Source organism: Tympanuchus pallidicinctus, unplaced genomic scaffold (assembly GCF_026119805.1).
Source record: "Tympanuchus pallidicinctus isolate F22 unplaced genomic scaffold, pur_lepc_1.0 scaffold1, whole genome shotgun sequence".
Taxonomy (NCBI): domain Eukaryota; kingdom Metazoa; phylum Chordata; class Aves; order Galliformes; family Phasianidae; genus Tympanuchus; species Tympanuchus pallidicinctus.
This window is the reverse complement of record NW_026294618.1, coordinates 43,795-61,975: the sequence shown is the minus strand read 5'-3', so window position 1 is coordinate 61,975 and position 18,181 is coordinate 43,795. Positions and strand designations below refer to the sequence as shown.

The following is an 18,181-nucleotide window of genomic DNA, read 5'->3' as shown; positions in this document are numbered from 1 at the left end:
TGTATGAAGTCTTTCCCTTCGGGCACGCTTGAGATTTAGGGGTGCATAGCATACTTGTCCTTTCCCCGCTCCATACACAGTTTTATGGATATTTGCCTGCCAATTTGGAATAATTATTAACTTTAAGCAGGCCATTTTTTGGTTGGATTGTCTTACGGAGCATCTGGCAGGCACGTGATGAGGAAAATGTGATGTTTGAACAGTTCAGGCCTGAGAAACGCTGCCTTCAGTATTGCACGTCTCTTCTTCCTCTTGTTACAGGTTGGATTTTTCCCTGGTGAGTGTGTGGAGCTCATTAACGGAAAAATCCCGGAGTCTCTCATCAATTCAGTGCCAAAGCCAGGTACGATGATACATTTGATGGTGCAGGGAAGCAAAATGGAGTCTTTTTTGGGTGTGTTCCGTGTTTAATACCTCCCTTATCCTTCCCCCCTTATCCTCTGTGCTGATAATCCTTCCTGCATAGCACGGGGCGTATGGCTGGTGTTTTGTAGGCAGTGAGAATGAGGGAAGGCCAAGGCAGTTCTCCGGCAAGTCCGTACGAGGCTGAGAACAGCCAGCGTCCCTGGTGGACAGATAGAGGTCTGGTTGTGCTAGTGACACGCTTGATCAGAACGTGGCTTTTCAAGAGGGTCCTTAATGCCCAGGTTGAGCAAGCTAAGCAAGAGGAGTGCATTCAACTCCATCAGAACGTGCAGAGATTTGGCCCAGTCCTGCTGTGTTTATGACTGGAGTTGGGGAAATCCTAGAATCCTTGTAGAATGGCTTGGCGTGGAAGGGAGCTCGAGGATCATCAAGCTCCAAGCCCCCTTGCCTCAAGCTGGGCTGCCAACCAAGCTCCACGTTTAAAGTGGGACTGGACCAGGCTGCCCAGGGCCCCATCCAGTCTGGCCTTGGACTCATCCAGGCTTGGGGAAAATCCATTTTGGTACGCACTTGCTCATCATGTTCTTCCCGTTTTGAGGTGCTCTGTAGAAGGTGTTGTGCTCGGCCTCGTCCAACGGAGCCAAACCTGAGATGAACTGGTTTCTTCCTTTTGTTGTGCAGTGCCAAAGAAGCGCGGCAAGCTCCTCACCTTCCTTCGTTCCGTGGTGAAGGCCCGCCCAAAGCAACGGAAAGAGCAGGAGGTGGAGAAGGAGAGGGTGTTCGGCCGTGACCTGGGAGAGCATCTTCTTCACTCTGGTCGTGATGGTAAGGGACAGCCCATTCCTGAGAGCTTCCCTGTTTGAGAACCTAACGATGAAAGGGAGATGGTATGTAGCAAGGGGCAGGTTGATACCAGTGGAGAAACGGGGAATGGGAGTTGATGGCTGAAAGATGAAGTGAGGCTAATGCTCCCAAGAGACAAGCACGTTTGTATTTGCTTCAGCCAAGCCCGGCTGGGCTTAGTGGATGGGATGTGACGGGAGCGCAGCCTGAGGCAGGACTTGACTAAGGAGCTCCAGTAACCGCCGGCACGTGTTCTTTAGTCCCCCAGGTCCTCCAGAGCTGCGCCGAGTTCATCGAGCAGCATGGCGTGGTGCAGGGGATATACCGCCTGTCCGGCGTGGCGTCCAACGTCCAGAGACTGCGGTAAGAGTGCTGCGACTGACAGACACAGCTGCCAGCAGGGGCACGTGCCCTGTTGCGGGCGTTCAGAGGCCTGCGGGCAATGCCTTAGCACAGAGAAAAGGTCTCCTTTGGGAACATCCCATCCAGCACGGCTGACGTGGTGCTGGTGGCCGAGTGTTTGTGTTCTCCTGTACATCAGGAAGCCCTTCCAACTCTTGATTGCATTGGGTGTGGCTTTTGACTTGCTTTCCTCTTTCTCAACCGCTTTCGTGTCCTTCTCTGCAGCCAGGAATTTGAGTGTGAGCAGGTTCCTGAGCTAACCGTCCGCGACGTTCACAGCGCGAGCTCCCTCTGCAAAATGTACTTCAGGGAGCTCCCGACCCCCCTGCTGACCGACCAGCTGTACGACAAGTTCTCGGTAAGCACGAGGCAACGCCTTTCCTTTCCCTCTTCGCTGGGCCTCTTGGGAGATGGCTGCAGCAGGGCCCCGGCTCTGAGGCCCTTCTTCTGTTAGCCCCATGGGGTTTACTCGCATGTCTTTGCCACATCCTGCATCGTGCTGATGCCGCTTCTGGTGGCCCCAGGAGGTGGTTATTTCCATATTCACAGTGCTTGTGAGAATTCCTGTCTTGTTTGTTTGTTTGTTTGTTTTTTGCTATTCCCCAGCTATTTCTGGAACAGGAAGGGGATTAATAGCCAAGCGTACTTGGAGATGAATGCCCCCTGCGAGGAGCTGAGCTGCCCAACCAGGCTGTAAACCGGCCCGGTGCTTGGACTCCTTGGCCGTGGTGGCACCTGCTGCGTGCCGCTATGTTTGCCAGATGCCTCTGGGGAGGCCTAAAATCTTTCTCAGTGCTGACCAGCAGCGCGCTGTGCCCATGATTCCCGACCCTGCGGCAGGTATCTCGCCTGATTTGTGTCTCAATCCCTTTCTGCCCTTTTCCAGGATGCTGTTGGTGCCACTACAGAGGAGGAGCGGCTGGTCAGAATGCGGGACGTCATCCAGCAGCTGCCCGCTCCTCACTACAGGTCAGTGCTGCCCTCAGCCTGCTGAGCTCAGCCCTGCTGCACTTCAGAGGGCAATGGTGCGATTCCAGGCTTTGTCTCACGTGAGCAACACGATGCCTGGGTATGTTGAAGCGGTTGAAGGCTGCACCGGTTTAATTTACAGGGTTAATTTATTGGGTCAGTTCCTGGGCACGGGGGCAGGCTTGGTGCAGCTGATGGCTGTGGCTGTGCTGTGCTGGTGCTGGGTGCTGCAGCGTGGCACTTGGTCAAGTTGGATCTACTTCATCTTCAGCATCAGTAGCAGTAAGAACAACTAGTGTGAATTGAGGTTTGCTTTGTGAGTGGCAGCACGGCATGCTGGCTGGTGCTGAACATTTGCCTCTCTTGTTTCCCAGGACCCTGGTGTTCCTGATGAGACACTTGGCCTGTCTTGCTGCAAACAGCTCTGTCACCAACATGCACGCTAAGAACTTAGCCATTGTGTGGGCTCCAAACCTCCTAAGGTAAACTTCTTTTTCCGTTTCACCAGAACGCTTACATCTGTTCTCCAGTAGAATAAAGCAGTCCTCCCTTCTTCTGCACCACATGTGCTCTTCTCCTGTAAAATGTGCAGTGAGTGGCTGACAGCAGAGCAGGAGCCTGGACTGTTCTCCAACCCCGCGTGGGCACAATTTCTAGCTGAGCATTGCTGCTCTCTTGTTTAGATGGAACTGGTGTGTCCTTGATCAGACAGGAGAACTTCTTCAGTGGCATCTCTTATATGCCCGCTGCGGATGTCTCCTGAGAACAAATGTGACAGCTTTGGGCTGCAGTAATTCAGAGCTGGGGAAGCGATCTTGGCTGAATGACTTCTAAAACCTGCCTTTTCTACAGATCACAGCAGAGCGAGTCTGCCTGCGCCAGCGGGAGAGCTGCCTGCACGGAACTGCAGACGCAGTCGGCTGTGGTGGAATTCATCATCGACCACACAGACGTCCTCTTCTGCTCCACATCCGGATCGGACATTGCAGATGGAGCAGGTGAGTGTCTTCCTCCATTAGCTTTATCTTGGTCAGACACCTGGATCAAATGCAGGCCTTTTCCAAGTCCTTTGAAATACACTTTTCCTGTCGAGGGAACAGCAGACTTCTGGGCTTAGATTGGAATCTGGCATCCAGTTGCTGGATGCTGAGAATGTGCAAGCCCAAACGTGACAAGGAGAAAAAACCATCACTGTCATTATGATGTTTTGCAAGCAGGTGAAGCTTGATTAACGTGTGGCAGCGGAGCTTTCTCAGTTCCCTGCCCCCATTTTCTAGGGTTTTTGTTTGCCTGTTTCGATACAGGGAGCTGCTCTTAATGATGACTGCGTCCTTTGCCATAGACACACCTCTGAGCACATGGTTGTTTTGAGCTGCTCTTCTTCCAGTGGCTCGGTTAAGCAAGTCTGAGGAAAACACAGCAGCTCCCCCGGACCTGGGATGGCTGTGCTGCCGCTTTCTCATCCTGGCTCTCACCTGTGGTTTTCCCTTCCAGGGCACAGCTCTCTCTCAGGGCCCCAGTCTGTGCAGGCGTCTTCTCCTGCCACAGAGCTGCTCAGCCTGGAGGAGGCGCAGGCACGGAGGCGAGGCCGCAGCAGCTCTCCTGTCGCTGTGACAGAGAGCAGTGACATAGAGGTGGAAGAAGGCCCCACAGCTGTACGGGGGAAATTCCACACAGTCATCGACTTTCCACCTGAAAGGTAAAGAGGAATGTCATGGTTCTATGTTTTTGGTTTTTTTTGTTTTCTTTTTTATGGTTTTTTTTTTTTATGTTTTCAGTATTCCACATCATGGAATGTGGAAATATGGCCTCCCCATATTTGTACTTGTGCCATCATCAAACAAGCCAAGAGGGTGAAACCTCTCTGGGAGGAAGGGCGATGGCAAAAGTACAAATATGGGGAGGCAGCTTCATCCGAACACCGACTAATTCCTCTATCAATAGCTGGATCTCTGGCAATGGCACCTAGTTGGCGAGCTTCATTACCATCCAGAGACAAGCTATGGGCCCCACTGTCCCAACAGCGAACCAACCAGGAAACAAGACTTTCATTCGGGTGCCGTGTAAACTCCTTTCTTGAACCTTGGATTTCAGTCATCTTCAGAGGCCGGCGAGTAGTAATAGAGATCTCCTCTTCATCACTCTCTTCTGCATGTCTCTTAGTTTTCCCTTTTGCCTTTCGCGATGGTGGTGGTTCTGAGGAGGGCCCCTCGCCTGGATCTTCCTCCACCTCCTCCTCCTCCTCTTCTCTTTTTCTTTCAAGACGCGAAGATACTCGTTTCCATTTCTTGCCCTCCACAGGAGCAACTGGTATTGTTACTGGTGTCTCCTGTGATCGATTAGATTTGACTTGGGGATTTTCCCCTTTGGCTTGAACCTCAGCTCGGAAACTCTCTCTCTTCAGAATGGTATTATATAGGGCACGGTAAGCACAAGCCAAACCCCAAATAAGTTGTACCTCCTTAGATTTATGTAAGCCGCATAGTCCCTGACTCAAATACTGGCTTAGTTTCTCAGGATCCCACAGGTGTTCAAGAGTAAAATCCCATGACACTGCGGGTCCCCATGCTTCTAAAACCTCTCCTAAACCTCTCCATATTCCCTGCCAATCATCATTCTCTAGTTTTGGAAGAGACTCCTTTCCCTTAATACGAATGCATAGGAATACATTCAGGAAAATTGATGACACGAACAACAACAACAACATGACTATTAATTCAGGATTCAAAAAACGTTTGACAAACCGAGAAGAAAACCCGGAGACTGGTCTGAACATCGTGTTGTTTGTAAAATTAGCTAAACCTATTTGGGCTGCTGAACTGTGGAAAGACATTGCTGCCCGAACAAAGAATATGGTGGTAAAGGTGCGCCATGTAGATGCTCATGTGCCCAAGAGTCGGGCTACTGAAGAACAGCAAAATAACCATCAGGTAGACCGAGCTGCCAGAATTGAGGTGGCTCAAATAGACCTGGACTGGCAGAACAAGGGTGAATTATTTCTGGCTCGGTGGGCCCATGAGACCTCAGGTCATCAAGGGAGAGATGCAACATACAAATGGGCTAGAGACCGAGGGGTGGACTTAACTATGGATGCCATTGCACAGGTTATTCATAACTGTGAAACGTGTACCACAAGGAAACTTGATGCCAGGGGAGTGCAGTCAGTAATTCTATGTATATATATATATATCCATGTGTGAGTAATGCATTTTAATCATTTTTTGTTTGTTTGTATATATATGTGTATATATTTTAAGCATGATGTAACGATGTAGAATAAGGGGTGGAATGTCATGGTTCTATGTTTTTGGTTTTTTTTGTTTTCTTTTTTATGGTTTTTTTTTTTTATGGTTTCAGTATTCCACATCAAAACATCATGTAGTGTACGGGGCATTGAAGTGTCACTGCCCCAATCCCAGCTACCTATCCCTGTACATTACAGCAGTCACGGGATCTGGCCCTTCCGGGTGGGGGAGGCGCTCTCTTGCTGCCTGGCAGTGGGTGCTGGAGGGTGCTTTCCTAGCCGTTCCAACCTTTTCAGGTTTGACTCGGTCCCGGGAACTCTCTCTCTCTCATCTTGTCTGATTTATTAATCTCAATTTCAATTAAATTGTATATATTGTGTTATCTTGTATTCCAATACTATAGTAAAATAAGTTTTCCTCCATAGATTGTTGCCGCTGTTCTTTTCCTCCCTTCCTTCCTTCCCATTTTTTGTGGGATTGGGGTGGGGGGGAGGGCAGAGGCCTGTCGCCCCTGTCACGGACGCGGATTGATCTGATCAACTCCGTGACAAGGACTTTGTTTTCCAGCAGCTATCATCACTGTTTGGGTGGGTTGTGTTTGTTCTGTCTCCATTATTTCTAGTGCCTAAACTTGTGGAAATTAGATTTAATGAATGGTGCCTGAAGTGTTGCAGTGAATCTCCCCTCCCTTTGGACTGTGAGATTCAACTAACATTGAGTTGCCCGCCGGGCTCAGTTTAGCCTCACAACGGTGCCGTTCCTTCCTTGCAGGGCAGGCAGTGACGAGATGCACAAAGCCACGCTGACGTCTACCCTGGCCTGTGCTGGCTGTACCTGGAAACGTTGGGGTTTTCCAGATTTCAGAGCCTCGTGCCTGAATCCAGTTGTGGTTCTCCTCTACGCAGAGCTGTTGGTCAGACCTGCTGACACTAGAAACTAGACATGGCAGTGAAATGGGCTGATGAGCTGTCAGTGTCAGAGTCAGAGATGCTTTTGAAGTTCCTTTATGGCTGTGCAATTCCTCAGCCAGCAGTTATGCCTGCCTACTCAATCAAAGCCACCCTTTGATGCTGTCCTGTACAGGTGTGGAGCCTGTGGACCTCACATGCTCTGCATCTTGCTTGACACAGTTGAGGGGAATTTAGCCAGCAAGACTTCAGGGCTGAGCTATAGGAATGGAACCATCCTCAACTGCTTGAAATGGAGCGAGTTTCTAAGCTGCGTTTCAGCAGGAACCAGGCGGTGCTAGGAACAAGCAACTGTTGGCACGAGCTCAGTGCAGCTCTTCCCTCACCCTGCGCCACGCACGACTCCCACCATTCCCTGTTTTCTCTCTCCAGATCAAGTCCACCCAGCAAGATAAAGGAATCACCAGCTGGCTGTTGGTGTTCCTGCTTCAGCCTGGGGAAACCATCGTCTGGGGCCAAACGCCAGCCACAGCACCATCCCAGGGAGCCCTCGGAAATAGAAATCGTAGTGCTGGCAGGTAAGGGTGCAAATCCAGCTTTCAACGCCTTGCTTTTCAGCAACATAGAATTCTTGCTGTCAGTGGGCTTGTATCTACTTCCAGCGTTCCAACCCATACCTAACACCTTTAGTTCTCCCCTGATCAAGAACCCCTTTTGTAATTCAGCTTGTGAAAGTTTGGCACTAACCCCCTGTGTATCCTTCCTAGATGAACTGAGCCCTTGTCCACCCAGAAGAGCCGGAGAAAGTAGCGAAGCTGGGCTGTGTGCTTCCACCAATGGAGAGCTCTTGGGAAGCACAAATGGCTGCGGATCACGTGACAGCCTTGCACGTAACAACAGTGATGGAGAGAGGGAGCTCATCCAAGTTGAAGCCCTCATTTCTCCTGGCTGTGCTGAAGATGCTGACCTGTGCCCACCAGGCACCGCAGTCACCAGCCTGGACTGTGACCCGGCACCTTTGCAGTGCAGCCCAGCCCAAGTACAATCCGAGTGCCCGGACAGCAACACCTCTGTGCAGGAGCAGGTCAGCATCAGCGAGGAGGAGCAGCAGAGCCTCTTGGAGGGGGGTGTACAATCAGGCCTCCAGTCCCAGGCACCGTGCAGCATCTCTGAGAGCTCTGAGCCACTCTCTACGTGATCTTTCCATCCAAGAGAGGACGATTTCCATCTTTACCTGGACCTCTCACGCCCTCCTGTGTTTTCCTTTAATAATAAAAGCGCACTTATACTCACTCAACGCCTTGAGTGCCTGTGGAGTCTTCATTCACGAGGACTGGGATGAATGCGGCACACAGCAAGGCACCTCTGCTGGCAACGCTGAGGCTGCAGGGTGCACGAAGCAGAGCTCTGGGTTATTTCCCATTCTGTCTGGCTTTGGGATGTCTGCAGGTCCCAGTTGGTACAGTAGCAAATAATCTCTAGCATCCTGGATTCTGCTCGTGGTGACCCCAAGCTTCCTGGCGGTGGCTTTGTGATGCCTTTCAGGGCTTTTGGATGCACTGTGATGCCTTGGCTGCTCCCTAGCACCTCTCTCCTCCGGCAGCGTCCATTCCTTGAAGGAATCAGCAGCTGGCTGTTGGTGTTCCTGTTTCAGCCTGGGAAAACCATCTTCTGTGGCCAAACGCCAACTGCAGTGCAATGCCAGGAAGCCTGCAGAAATTCTTTGCAGAAATGCAAGTCGTAGTGCTGGCAGGTAAGAGTGCAAATCCTGCTTCCAAAGCTCTGCTTTCCAGCAACATAGAATGCATGCTGTCACTGGGCTTGATTGCCCTTCTAGCGTTCCAGCCCATACCTGACACCTTCAGTTCTCCCCTGATCAAGAACCACTTTTGTAATTCAGCCTGGGAGAGTTTGACACCAACCCCTGTTCATTCTTTTATAGGTGATTCGTGCTCTTTTCAACCGAGCAGAGCCAGAGCATGTAGTGATGCTGGGCTGTGTGCTTCCACCAATGGAGAGCTGTTGGGAGGCACAAATGGCTGCGGTTCAGCTGACAGCCTGCCGCATAACAACAGTGATGGAAAGAAGGAGCTGATCCAAGTTGAAGCCCTCATTTCTCCCGGCTGACACAAAACTGGGCAGAGTGGCTGACACAGCAAAAGGCTGTGCTGCCTTCCAGCGAGACCTGGAGAGTTGGGTGGGGAGAAACGGAATGAGAAAGAACAAGGGCAGGTGTGGAGTCTTGCATCTGGGCAAGAGCAACCTGAGTACCAGTATAGGTTGGGGGCTGAGCTGTTGGAGAGCAGCGTAGGAGAAAGGGATCAGGGGATCCTGGTGGGCGGTAGGAGGAGCATGAGCCAGCACTGTGCTCTCGTGGCCAAGAGGGCATCGTGGGGTGTATGAGAAAGAGTACGGACAGGAGGTGGAGAGGTGCTCTTTCCCCTCTACTCTGCCCTGATGAGTGGAGCATCTCCCTGTGAGGAAAGGCTGAGAAAGCTGGGTCTCTTTAGCTTGGAGGAGACTGAGGGGTGACCTCGTTGATGTTTATAAATGTGTGAATAGTGAGCGTGAGGAGGATGAAGGCAAGCTCTTCTCAGTGACATCCAGTGATAGGACAAGGGGCAATGTGTGCAAGCTGGAGCATAGGGGGTCCCACATAAATAAGAGGAACAACTTCTTCACGGCAAGGGTAACAGAACACTGGGATGGGCTGCCCAAAGAGGTTGTGGGATCTCCTGTGGAGACATTCAGCAGCTACCTGGACATGTTCCTGTGTGCCCTAATCTAGGTGATCCTGCCCCAGCAGGGGGATTGGACGAGGTGATCTTTGGAGGTCCCTTCCAATTCCTGACATTCTGTGATTCTGTGCAAAGTTGGTTCACGGTAGTACTTTTGCTGCTGGGAAATAGGAGCGCTGATCTTTGGGGTAAGTTCAGCAAGGTGGACTCCCCTAAGCTGATACTGACTTCATCCTATAGCGTTGACTTCTGTCGTGATTTATTCCATGCCAGAAGTTCCGGATGCTGTCAGGAGTTATTCAAGCCCATTGGTGTTAATTTGATCCTGGACTGGCTGCTGCTTGACATGCTGTCTGCACAGAGGTAACACATGCATTAATTTGTTTCCTGTCCTCTGCTGTTTTGTCTCTTGTTTTTAGTTAATGCTGAAAACCCACCTACGGCTGTGGTTGGGAAATTGGTTCACTTGCTCGATCGGACCCAGATTTTCAGGAGGAGCTGGAGCTAATGAAACTGTGTGAGGAAGCTGTGACCTTGATCCGATCTAATCAACAGCTTGAAAATGACCTCAATCTCATGGACCTGAAGATTGGACTGCTAGTGAAGAACAGAATGACACTGCAGGTAGGAAATGCAGTGCTGGGAGACGAGCAGAGTGAATTGAGGCCAATGGCAGTTAGCATGAGGACCTTCTGAGCCTGGATCTCACTCACTCAGATGCAGTGGGAAGTATTTCCCCCCGAGTTACAGGTTTTCCTCCCAGTAAGTTCCTAACTGTTCCACTTATTACTATGTATCCCTAGAAAGAGAACTGCAGCAGAAACATCAAGGCTTCAAGTGTTTTAAAAACAAAGCACCAGAAAAAAACCCACTCGGGACCAAGGGAAAGCAATAGATGGTATGCTTGAAGGCTCTGAGAACTGTTTGTCTCTTCACTTGTGGTTACGTGAGTCATGGACTTGCACACCTTAATTTCTTCTCACGTTTTGTGTGCTGTATCAGAAGGGGGAGGTGATTTTGGAGCAGGAAATGTGCTCAGACTGCTTGGTGTTGGTTGGCTGATGGAAGCCCCCTCTGTCACTTTGCTGACGATTGATTGCACACAAGAACAACGTTGCTGATACAGCGGTGCCTTTTTTTAACTCAAGCTGAAGTTACAGTCACCTTTTCCTTTGGTCCTGAATAGCGTGGCGCTAGGCTTGACCTTGTGTAAAATCTGAACCATGGCAGCAGTGAAGTTCAGTTCCAAAGGAGGCTCCAGCTCTTGGGCTGATGCTGGCAGCAAAAAGTATCATAGTTATCAGAGCAGTGGAGGCAGGGAGTCAGCAAAATGGAAACAGGGCTTGGGGCTTCAAGCACAGTTGAGAAAGAAAGGCATTTTCAAGCATCTTCAGAACGCTACCAGCTGTGACAGTAGCCCTGCTCAAAGCAATTAGTCCTTGTAGGTTCTCACCCAATTCTGGAATGTGGGGACAAGACAGAAATCGCTGCTACAACAGATAATGTTTCACTTCATGATCTCCTGATGTACCTTGACTGCCTTATCCACCCAAAAGGAAGTGCTATCGTGCAGCTTTTTCCCATATTGCGTGTTATTTAAATGTGGAATCTGTCCCTCTGTGTTCTTTGCAGGATGTTGTTTCTCATAGCAAAAATCTTAGCAAGGAGAACAAGGAACAGCTCTGTGACGTGATGACGCTGAACGAGCAAAAGGCAGGTTTGCAAGCTTTGAGCAAAGAGGAGAGGGAAAAGCTGGAAGCCTATCAGCATCTTTTCTACTTGAGGTATGCAGCTTTTCATTCACTGCTCTTGTCATAGATGCTTACGTGTATTGGAACAGTCTGTGCTTCTGCACTGCAGTGTTGAGGCGCTGTCTGTCTTTGTGGTGTTGGCTTTTGTGGACACGTGCTGTGTGGGAACTGCTGAGTCATGGCCTGAACCTCTGACTGATCACCTGAGGTGAGCAGTGAGTCAGGCAGAGGAGCACAGGTGAAGGCAATGCAGCTGTGCTGCTGGAAGGGGTGCAGCCAGGCTACAGCCCTCCTAGACCTGTTTAAGAGCTGGCTACCAGTGGGGAAGGATCTCGTCTGGAGATCTGCTCTGCTGGAGTTTTGTAAGTGAGCCCAGGATAGGGGTAAGCCTTCTATTTATTCTCCTTTTGTTAGCTTAGTCTGCTTTGTCAAACTCTTTTGTTTATTTCACAATGACAACATCTTAATAGTCATTGATTATACACTTGCACTAAGTACTTTTTCTTCTTGTTTTAGACTACTCCAACGTACTTGGCCAAGCTGCTTTTGCAGATGCCTCAAAACAAACCCACAGAGTTCATGGATTCAGCCATCTTCACGCTGCATAACTACGCATCCAGTCAGAGAGAGGAATCTCTGCTGTTGCGGCTGTTGCAAACAGCATTGCAGGAAGAGATCAAGTACGTTGTAGCATAGGACACAGCCTTGCTGTTGCCTGAGTTTGGGCCGCTGCTAAAATTGCAGCTGTTGTTGTGTGATGTCCCGTGCTCATTAGCTGATAATGCTGACCTGTCCCTGCCTTCTGCTCATGCTGTTTCACGTCAGTCCTTTCTGTAACCTGGAAGGAGGAGGAATTACCTTTGTTCTTTAGGATTAAAGCCATTTTTCTTTAGCCAGTGCTTTCTTGCTCAGGGAGGCACTGTTTTTGATCTACTGCAGTGCTTTCCTAAGATTCATTCCCATCTAAGTTCTCTGCTGTCTAGTAAGAAGGACTTGGCACAGACTGCGAGCTTGGGCTTTACAGGCCAGAGTGAAGCTGACGCGAAGGTCACTGTTTTCCAAAACTGATGAGGAGGCTGAAAATCAGATGCTGTCTGGTTTGGGTTTTTTCCTGGCTGTCAGGCTTAAGGATTCTGGCTGTCTGTCGGCATAATTGAGTTGATTGTCACTTAGGAGTTTGGTGTTTATGACTTCTGGCTGATACGGAGCTTCACAACTTGCTAGGAATAGCAAATACATGTAATGTTGGAGGCAGTCATGCCTTTTTTGATGTTTTTAAGTATGAGGATGGTATGTGCCCTCCAACAGGTAACGCCTAAAAGGTTTGTTTAATTATTATTATCTTTTCTTGGAGCAGTAGTTCAGGAAAGTGCATGTCTATGCTTTATTCTCTGCTGCTGGATTTCCCATAGCGGCATGCTGTGGATGGCTTTTGTTGCTGATTGCTTACTTGTTGAAATACTGAGAGGAAATAGTTGTGCCTGTGTAGAAGTCCCTTTGTTTCCTCTGTATTTTTGAGATGCGCTCTTTCAACCGTGGTGCCCGTGGTCAGAACGCACTGAGGCAGATCTTGGCCCCAGTTGTGAAGGAAATAATTGAGGACGAATCGCTCAACGTCAGAACGGATCCAGTGGATATTTACAAGTGCTGGGTGAACCAGATGGGATCTCAGAATGGTGAGGCCGGGTATGGAAGCTGTTGCTACTGTTTTTTTTCTGAAAGTTGCTCAGCTGCTTTGCATTGCTCTGTTAATCGTTCCGAACCATCCCTGGATTCCTTGCATGCATCTGTCCAATTGCTACCAGCTTTTTTCCATCAGCTCGAGATGGCTTTCTTCTGAAAGGTATAAAGATCACCGAATCACAGAATTGTAGGGGTTTTAAGGGACCTCCAGAGATCATCGAGTCCAACCCCCCTGCCAAAGCAGGTTCCCTACACCAGGTCGCACAGGTAGGCATCCAGGCAGGTCTTGAACATCTGCAGAGAAGGAGACTCCACCACCTCCCTGGGCAGCCTGTTCCAGTGCTCCGTCACCCTCACTGTAAAGAAGTTCTTGCGCATGTTTGTGCGGAACTTCCTATGCTGCAGTTTCCAGCCGTTTCCCCTTGTCCTGTCTCCACTCACCACTGAAAACAGTCTGGCCTCACCATTCTGCCCCCCACACCTTAGATATTTATAGACCTGGATCAGGTCCCCTCTCAGTCTTCTTTTCTCAAGGCTGAACAGACCCAGTTCACTCAGCCTTTCCTCATAGGAGAGATGCTCCAGGCCCTTCACCATCTTCGTGGCCCTCCGCTGGACTCTTTCCAAGAGATCCCTGTCTTACTTGTACTGGGGAGCCCAGAACTGGACACAGTAGATCATCTTGTGACAGGGGTGTTGAGACTATTAGAAGTGAATCTCATGAAGAGATAGGCCAAAAAAAGCCCCAAAGCATTTCTTCTGTGTTAACTCATAGGTACAGATACCGTAGCTCTTACTCTACCAAGCCAATCTCTGCCCACAACTCGGGCAGGCTGCCCAAGGAGGCTGTGGATGCCCCATCCCTGGAGGCATTCAAGGCCTGGCTGGATGTGGCTCTGGGCAGCCTGGGCTGCTGGTTGGTGAACCTGCACGCAGCGGGGGGTTGGAACGAGATGAGCATTGTGCTCCTTCTCAACACAGGCCGTGTTCATAGAATCACAGCATGCAGCTGTTCCTGTCTGCCCATGAGAATGTTTCATCCACGTGGTCATCCTGGTTGGTTGGCCTGTAGATCCCCCGCTACGTCATCTGTCCCTGTCCTCCCTTTAATCTGTGTCTATAAACTCTTGATGGGCTCCCATCCGTCCCCAGTCAGAGTTCTGTGTTTCTTCCAGTGCTTGATGTTGACCAGATTTTGAGGATTCTGTTGTTGGTTGTATTTGTTTTGTTTTTAAGGCACTTCAAGGGAAGTGGTGGAAAAGCAATGCTATGAAGTAAAAGACAACTGTCCCAGCGCAGCACGCTGCGTGAGTTACTATCTTAACACTGCAATGTGCAGCTTGTGTTTTCACTGATTTATTTGCGACCTGAGGTACTACTGCGTATCGCAGGTGACCTTCTTGACTCTAGAGAGCGTGTCTGCTTGTGGTACAGAAAGATACAGTTCAGAGTTAGCTGGGCCTGTTCTCACAGCGACTGCTGCAGGGACAGCAGAGGACGTGAGAAGTCCTTTGCTCTTTCAGTGCTAGCATTCTAATGAAAGTGAAAGCGTGCAGCTCTTTGCAGCCAGGTGAGCGTGGATCTGTTTGTGTGTCAAGCCAAAAATTCTGCCTGGCACTGACAAAAGTATATTAGGCTGAGGAGTGCTCACCTTCACATCTGACTTTTCCAAATAGCAAGTTGCCGTACGATGTTACACCTGAACAAGCTCTTAATCACGGTGAGGTGAGGATGCACCTGGATGCCTCAATCCGAGATGTGAAGGCAGTGACAGACAAGTTCCTGTCTGCCATCGTTGTTCAGCTGACCAAATCCCATAAGTCTGGTGTGTCACCGCGTTATCCTGCAGCAGTTAATAGTGGGTTCATCCGTGAGGAATTCTCACTTGCCTTTTATTTCCTTTGAAGTTACGGGATGCGTTTCATCGCCAAGGTACTGAAAGACTCCCGGCATGACAAGTTTCCTGATGCTGGCGAGGATGAGCTGCTGAAGGTAAGGAGCTGAGCAGCTCTGTGAATCATTGTCTGCCACGCTGACTGCAGCAGATGCATCTCAGTGTTGTTTGTTGGCTGTACGTGTGCAGAGAAGTTTCAAAGCTGCAGTTTAAGTAGACAGGCTATTTGTTGTTATGGGTATAAAGTACTTTGCCCTGTGCTTTGGATTGCTGGATACATGTTTGTCAAAGGAGACATAATACAGCGTTCAGAAGAAGTCACCCTATTGCTTTTCCTTTTGCTTTTAATATCTTGGGCATTGTGCCCCCTAGGTTTCTTGGCTTTGGGATGCTCTTGCTGCTGAATGGTGCACCTTGGTTTTGCTGGTGTTATCTGAGTCAGTTGCTCTTTTTTTAAAGAGACAGTGTGCCAAGTTGAAAAGGCCCGTGTGCAGAATTCTACTCTTCTCACTTCCCTTACAATATCCTAGGGCATTACAGTAGCTGCAACAAAGTATATGGTGTCATTTTTCATGAGGTGTGGGCAGTTTTGTGTTGTACATTTCCGTACTTTGGAGAACGAAAAGGATGTTAGTAGCAAATGCTTCCAAATGAGCACAGCATTGTGGCTTTCATTGGGATTGTCCTGGCGTTTGTTATTTTGAAGGTCTTTCTGTCTGTGAGTGCTCTTCTTCTTAATAAAACAAAGAGTGGCTTTGACATTACTTGCCACAGTCTCTTTAAGCTTTTCTGTCTCTGCTTCATTACGAAGTAATTCCCAATCTGAATGCCGTTTTCTTCTCTCTTCTGGTTCCGTGCTTTCCCGTTCTGAGGCATCGATTCTTTCTGTGCGGGTGAATTCATTTTTTCCATCTGTAGATGTAGGTGGAAAGCTGCAGTTTTTATTAATCCTTGTGGAAACAATGTCACGGCCCATGCCGCACTCTGAACTGCAGCTGTGTGCGGTGACTGCCTGTAGATGCATTAGGGCCTAAAACTACTCCTACAGTGTGCTGTTCTTGTCTTCCTACTACATGTTTTACTATTATCAATATGATTTCTCTCACAAATGTGTTTCTTATGACTGGTAGTGAACAGTTTTGTCTGTTGTGACCATGTGCCGTCACCTGGGATAGTAGAGCAAGAGCTGAAACCGCTGTCAAAGCCATGACCTCTCTGAAAGCAGTTAATTTCTGGGGCAGCTTAGCAATGGCGAAGCTTCTTCTTTCTGTTTTTGCCATTTCTTCACACCTCTGATCTCTTCTGTGCATTCAAATGGCACGTGAAGCAGGAGAAGCCCAGATTCTGTGACTTGGCTCTGCGCAGATTGATGTGAAACTCCAGGAAATACTGAAGCATGTGGCGTGGGAACTTTTGCTGCATGTCAGCGTGCTGGGCCAATGCCTTTTTGTTGTGGGAATTACTGCAGGCAAATGTCCAATACGGGTTAGAAGTAGATGGATGAGCACGTGGATAACGGGCTGTCTTTATCTTTGGGGCCTCGGCGTTCATTGCTGCTCACTTAGCTGGTGAATTGGACTTCTTTTGAAATGTCAAATACCGCTCACCTTCGGTACTTCTGAGTTTCTTACTTCTGGATTAAATGCACCGTTGTGCATTTATTTAGTGTATGTATCTATGTTGCAGTGTGAAACTAAGATTCTTTGGGACAGCATGTGCTTATTAATGGCAGCGCAGTAGACCCTGCATCTGGAACGGGGCCCACAGCTCACAGGAAAGTAATTGGTCAGAACTCACTCGGAGTAGTGTCAGTAAAACTCAGTGGAGGTCTGTGCCATTGGTTTTCCACGTGTTTTTTTCTCTCCTCAACTTGTCCTAGATTGTTGGCAACTTACTCTATCACCGCTACGTGAATCCGGCCATGGTGGCACCGGATGCATTTGACCTAATGGATCTTTCAGCTGGAGGGCAGCTGACTGCAGATCAACGAAGAAACCTTGGCTTGTTGCAAAGATGCTGCAGCATGCTGCGTCCAGCAAGATGCTCATGGGAGACGGTGCACACCTGAGCATCGTGAAGGAATACTTGTCACAGTCATCCCAGAAATTCAGGTAGAAGACTTGAGCTGATTGTGTTGAGGAGTTTGTCAGTGGACAGTGTTGCAAACAAAGAGGAGTGATGAATTTTAAATGTAATAAATTCCATCTCCGTCAAAAAGGAGGTCTGTTGAAAATGAGAGATTGCCCTTTGGGCTTCCACAATCATTGATCATAATGACATATAAAATACGTAGCTGGAATTGACAAACTAGATATAGTATATTAATGAGCTGGTCCAAACAATTGGCTTTGCCATACAAGCCTCCAGAGTAAAGGCTGTTTTTCTATGTGTTTATTATGATATTCTGGCCATTGAAAACTAGAGTGTGCGTGCGTTCTTTCCTATATGCACCCTAGTTCTCTGTATGCAAACTAGATGGCACTTTGGATTAAAGCAGGCTGGAATTTAGTTGTTTGTATAATCAAGTAACTTTTGAATGAAGAGCTTCTTTATATCTTTCATCTTTTGTAAGAAAGAAAACTGGAATGGCTGGGAGTGAGGATTATTCTTGCAGCTGAGACAGAAGGATGGGTGCACAAGGTCATTCGGTCCATGGACTTGTCCTGCAGATGCTTACAGTGAGCGAATGCCAACATGGCCAGTACCAATAACTGAATCTTCTAGATGGCTTTTGATGTGATAAGCTATAGCTTGTCCAATTGCAGTATGCTTGGGAACCATGGTTTGAAGAAGAACAGCTACTGGTATGCTGATTACCTTTTTCTCCTTTTTCTTTTCTTTTTTTTTTTTTTTTTAGACGCTTATTTCAGGTTGCTTGTGAGGTTCCTGAATTGCAGGATCAATTCAGTATTGATGAATATTCTGGCTTCCTTCCTTGTCTATCCCTTCTGCAGAGCTTATAGCCATCAATCTCAACGCTCCAGTCATGGGAGCAGTCCCACCATGTTTCAGTAACAGCAGCTAGATCGTAGTTAGCCTGGTGCACAATGGCTTCCAGTTCCTCCTGCTTGTTGCTCATGCTGCGTGCATTGGTATAGGTGCACTTGAGCCAAGTCATTTGCCTGACTCCCAGCTCTAAAATCGTTCCGCCAGGCTCTTCTCTTGTGAGGCCTGTACTGTCCCCTTCCCCCGTCATAATTAGTTGATTGCACAGGAAGAAAAGCTTGATGTCTGTGCCAAGGGAGACGTACACCGCACTTGCGCTGCCTGGACGATGTGGAAACTGGAAATTGTGGGGTGTGCTGAAGCATGCCCTCTCAGGTCAGTCTAAGCATACACAGAGTAGACCTGTCTAGCAAAACAGGGAATAGACAGTTAAACC

General features: G+C 48.8%; 3 protein-coding genes and 2 long non-coding RNA genes across 5 annotated transcripts in view; 4 read left to right on the top strand and 1 right to left on the bottom strand.

The window, feature by feature from the left end:
* The window catches only part of LOC128088829 (rho GTPase-activating protein 32-like), a 36,041-nt gene that overhangs the window by 1,691 nt on the left and 16,169 nt on the right, over positions 1 to 18,181 (top strand). The window contains exons 4-10 of the mRNA XM_052699687.1: positions 262 to 343; positions 1,048 to 1,191; positions 1,470 to 1,572; positions 1,837 to 1,969; positions 2,498 to 2,580; positions 2,955 to 3,062; positions 3,433 to 3,578. Coding sequence (XP_052555647.1) covers positions 262 to 343; positions 1,048 to 1,191; positions 1,470 to 1,572; positions 1,837 to 1,969; positions 2,498 to 2,580; positions 2,955 to 3,062; positions 3,433 to 3,578 — 799 coding nt within the window. The remainder of the gene's footprint in view (positions 1 to 261; positions 344 to 1,047; positions 1,192 to 1,469; positions 1,573 to 1,836; positions 1,970 to 2,497; positions 2,581 to 2,954; positions 3,063 to 3,432; positions 3,579 to 18,181) is intronic.
* LOC128085658 (uncharacterized) overlaps positions 1 to 18,181 on the bottom strand; it is a 222,382-nt gene that overhangs the window by 194,674 nt on the left and 9,527 nt on the right. The window lies entirely within an intron of this gene.
* Positions 8,794 to 10,043, top strand: LOC128085993 (uncharacterized). Its single transcript, XR_008209194.1, has 3 exons — positions 8,794 to 8,965; positions 9,522 to 9,659; positions 9,745 to 10,043. It is a non-coding gene; the product is annotated as an uncharacterized LOC128085993 (long non-coding RNA).
* On the top strand, positions 10,057 to 11,185 carry LOC128086005 (uncharacterized). The gene is made up of 3 exons (XR_008209200.1): positions 10,057 to 10,095; positions 10,275 to 10,369; positions 11,104 to 11,185. It is a non-coding gene; the product is annotated as an uncharacterized LOC128086005 (long non-coding RNA).
* LOC128085718 (ras GTPase-activating-like protein IQGAP1) lies at positions 11,262 to 17,882 on the top strand. The gene is given in 8 exon segments (XM_052693499.1): positions 11,262 to 11,605; positions 11,739 to 11,902; positions 12,735 to 12,908; positions 14,582 to 14,725; positions 14,813 to 14,897; positions 16,679 to 16,799; positions 16,802 to 16,910; positions 17,657 to 17,882. Coding segments are annotated over 7 exon segments (867 nt in total). The 5' UTR covers positions 11,262 to 11,605; positions 11,739 to 11,774; the 3' UTR covers positions 17,763 to 17,882.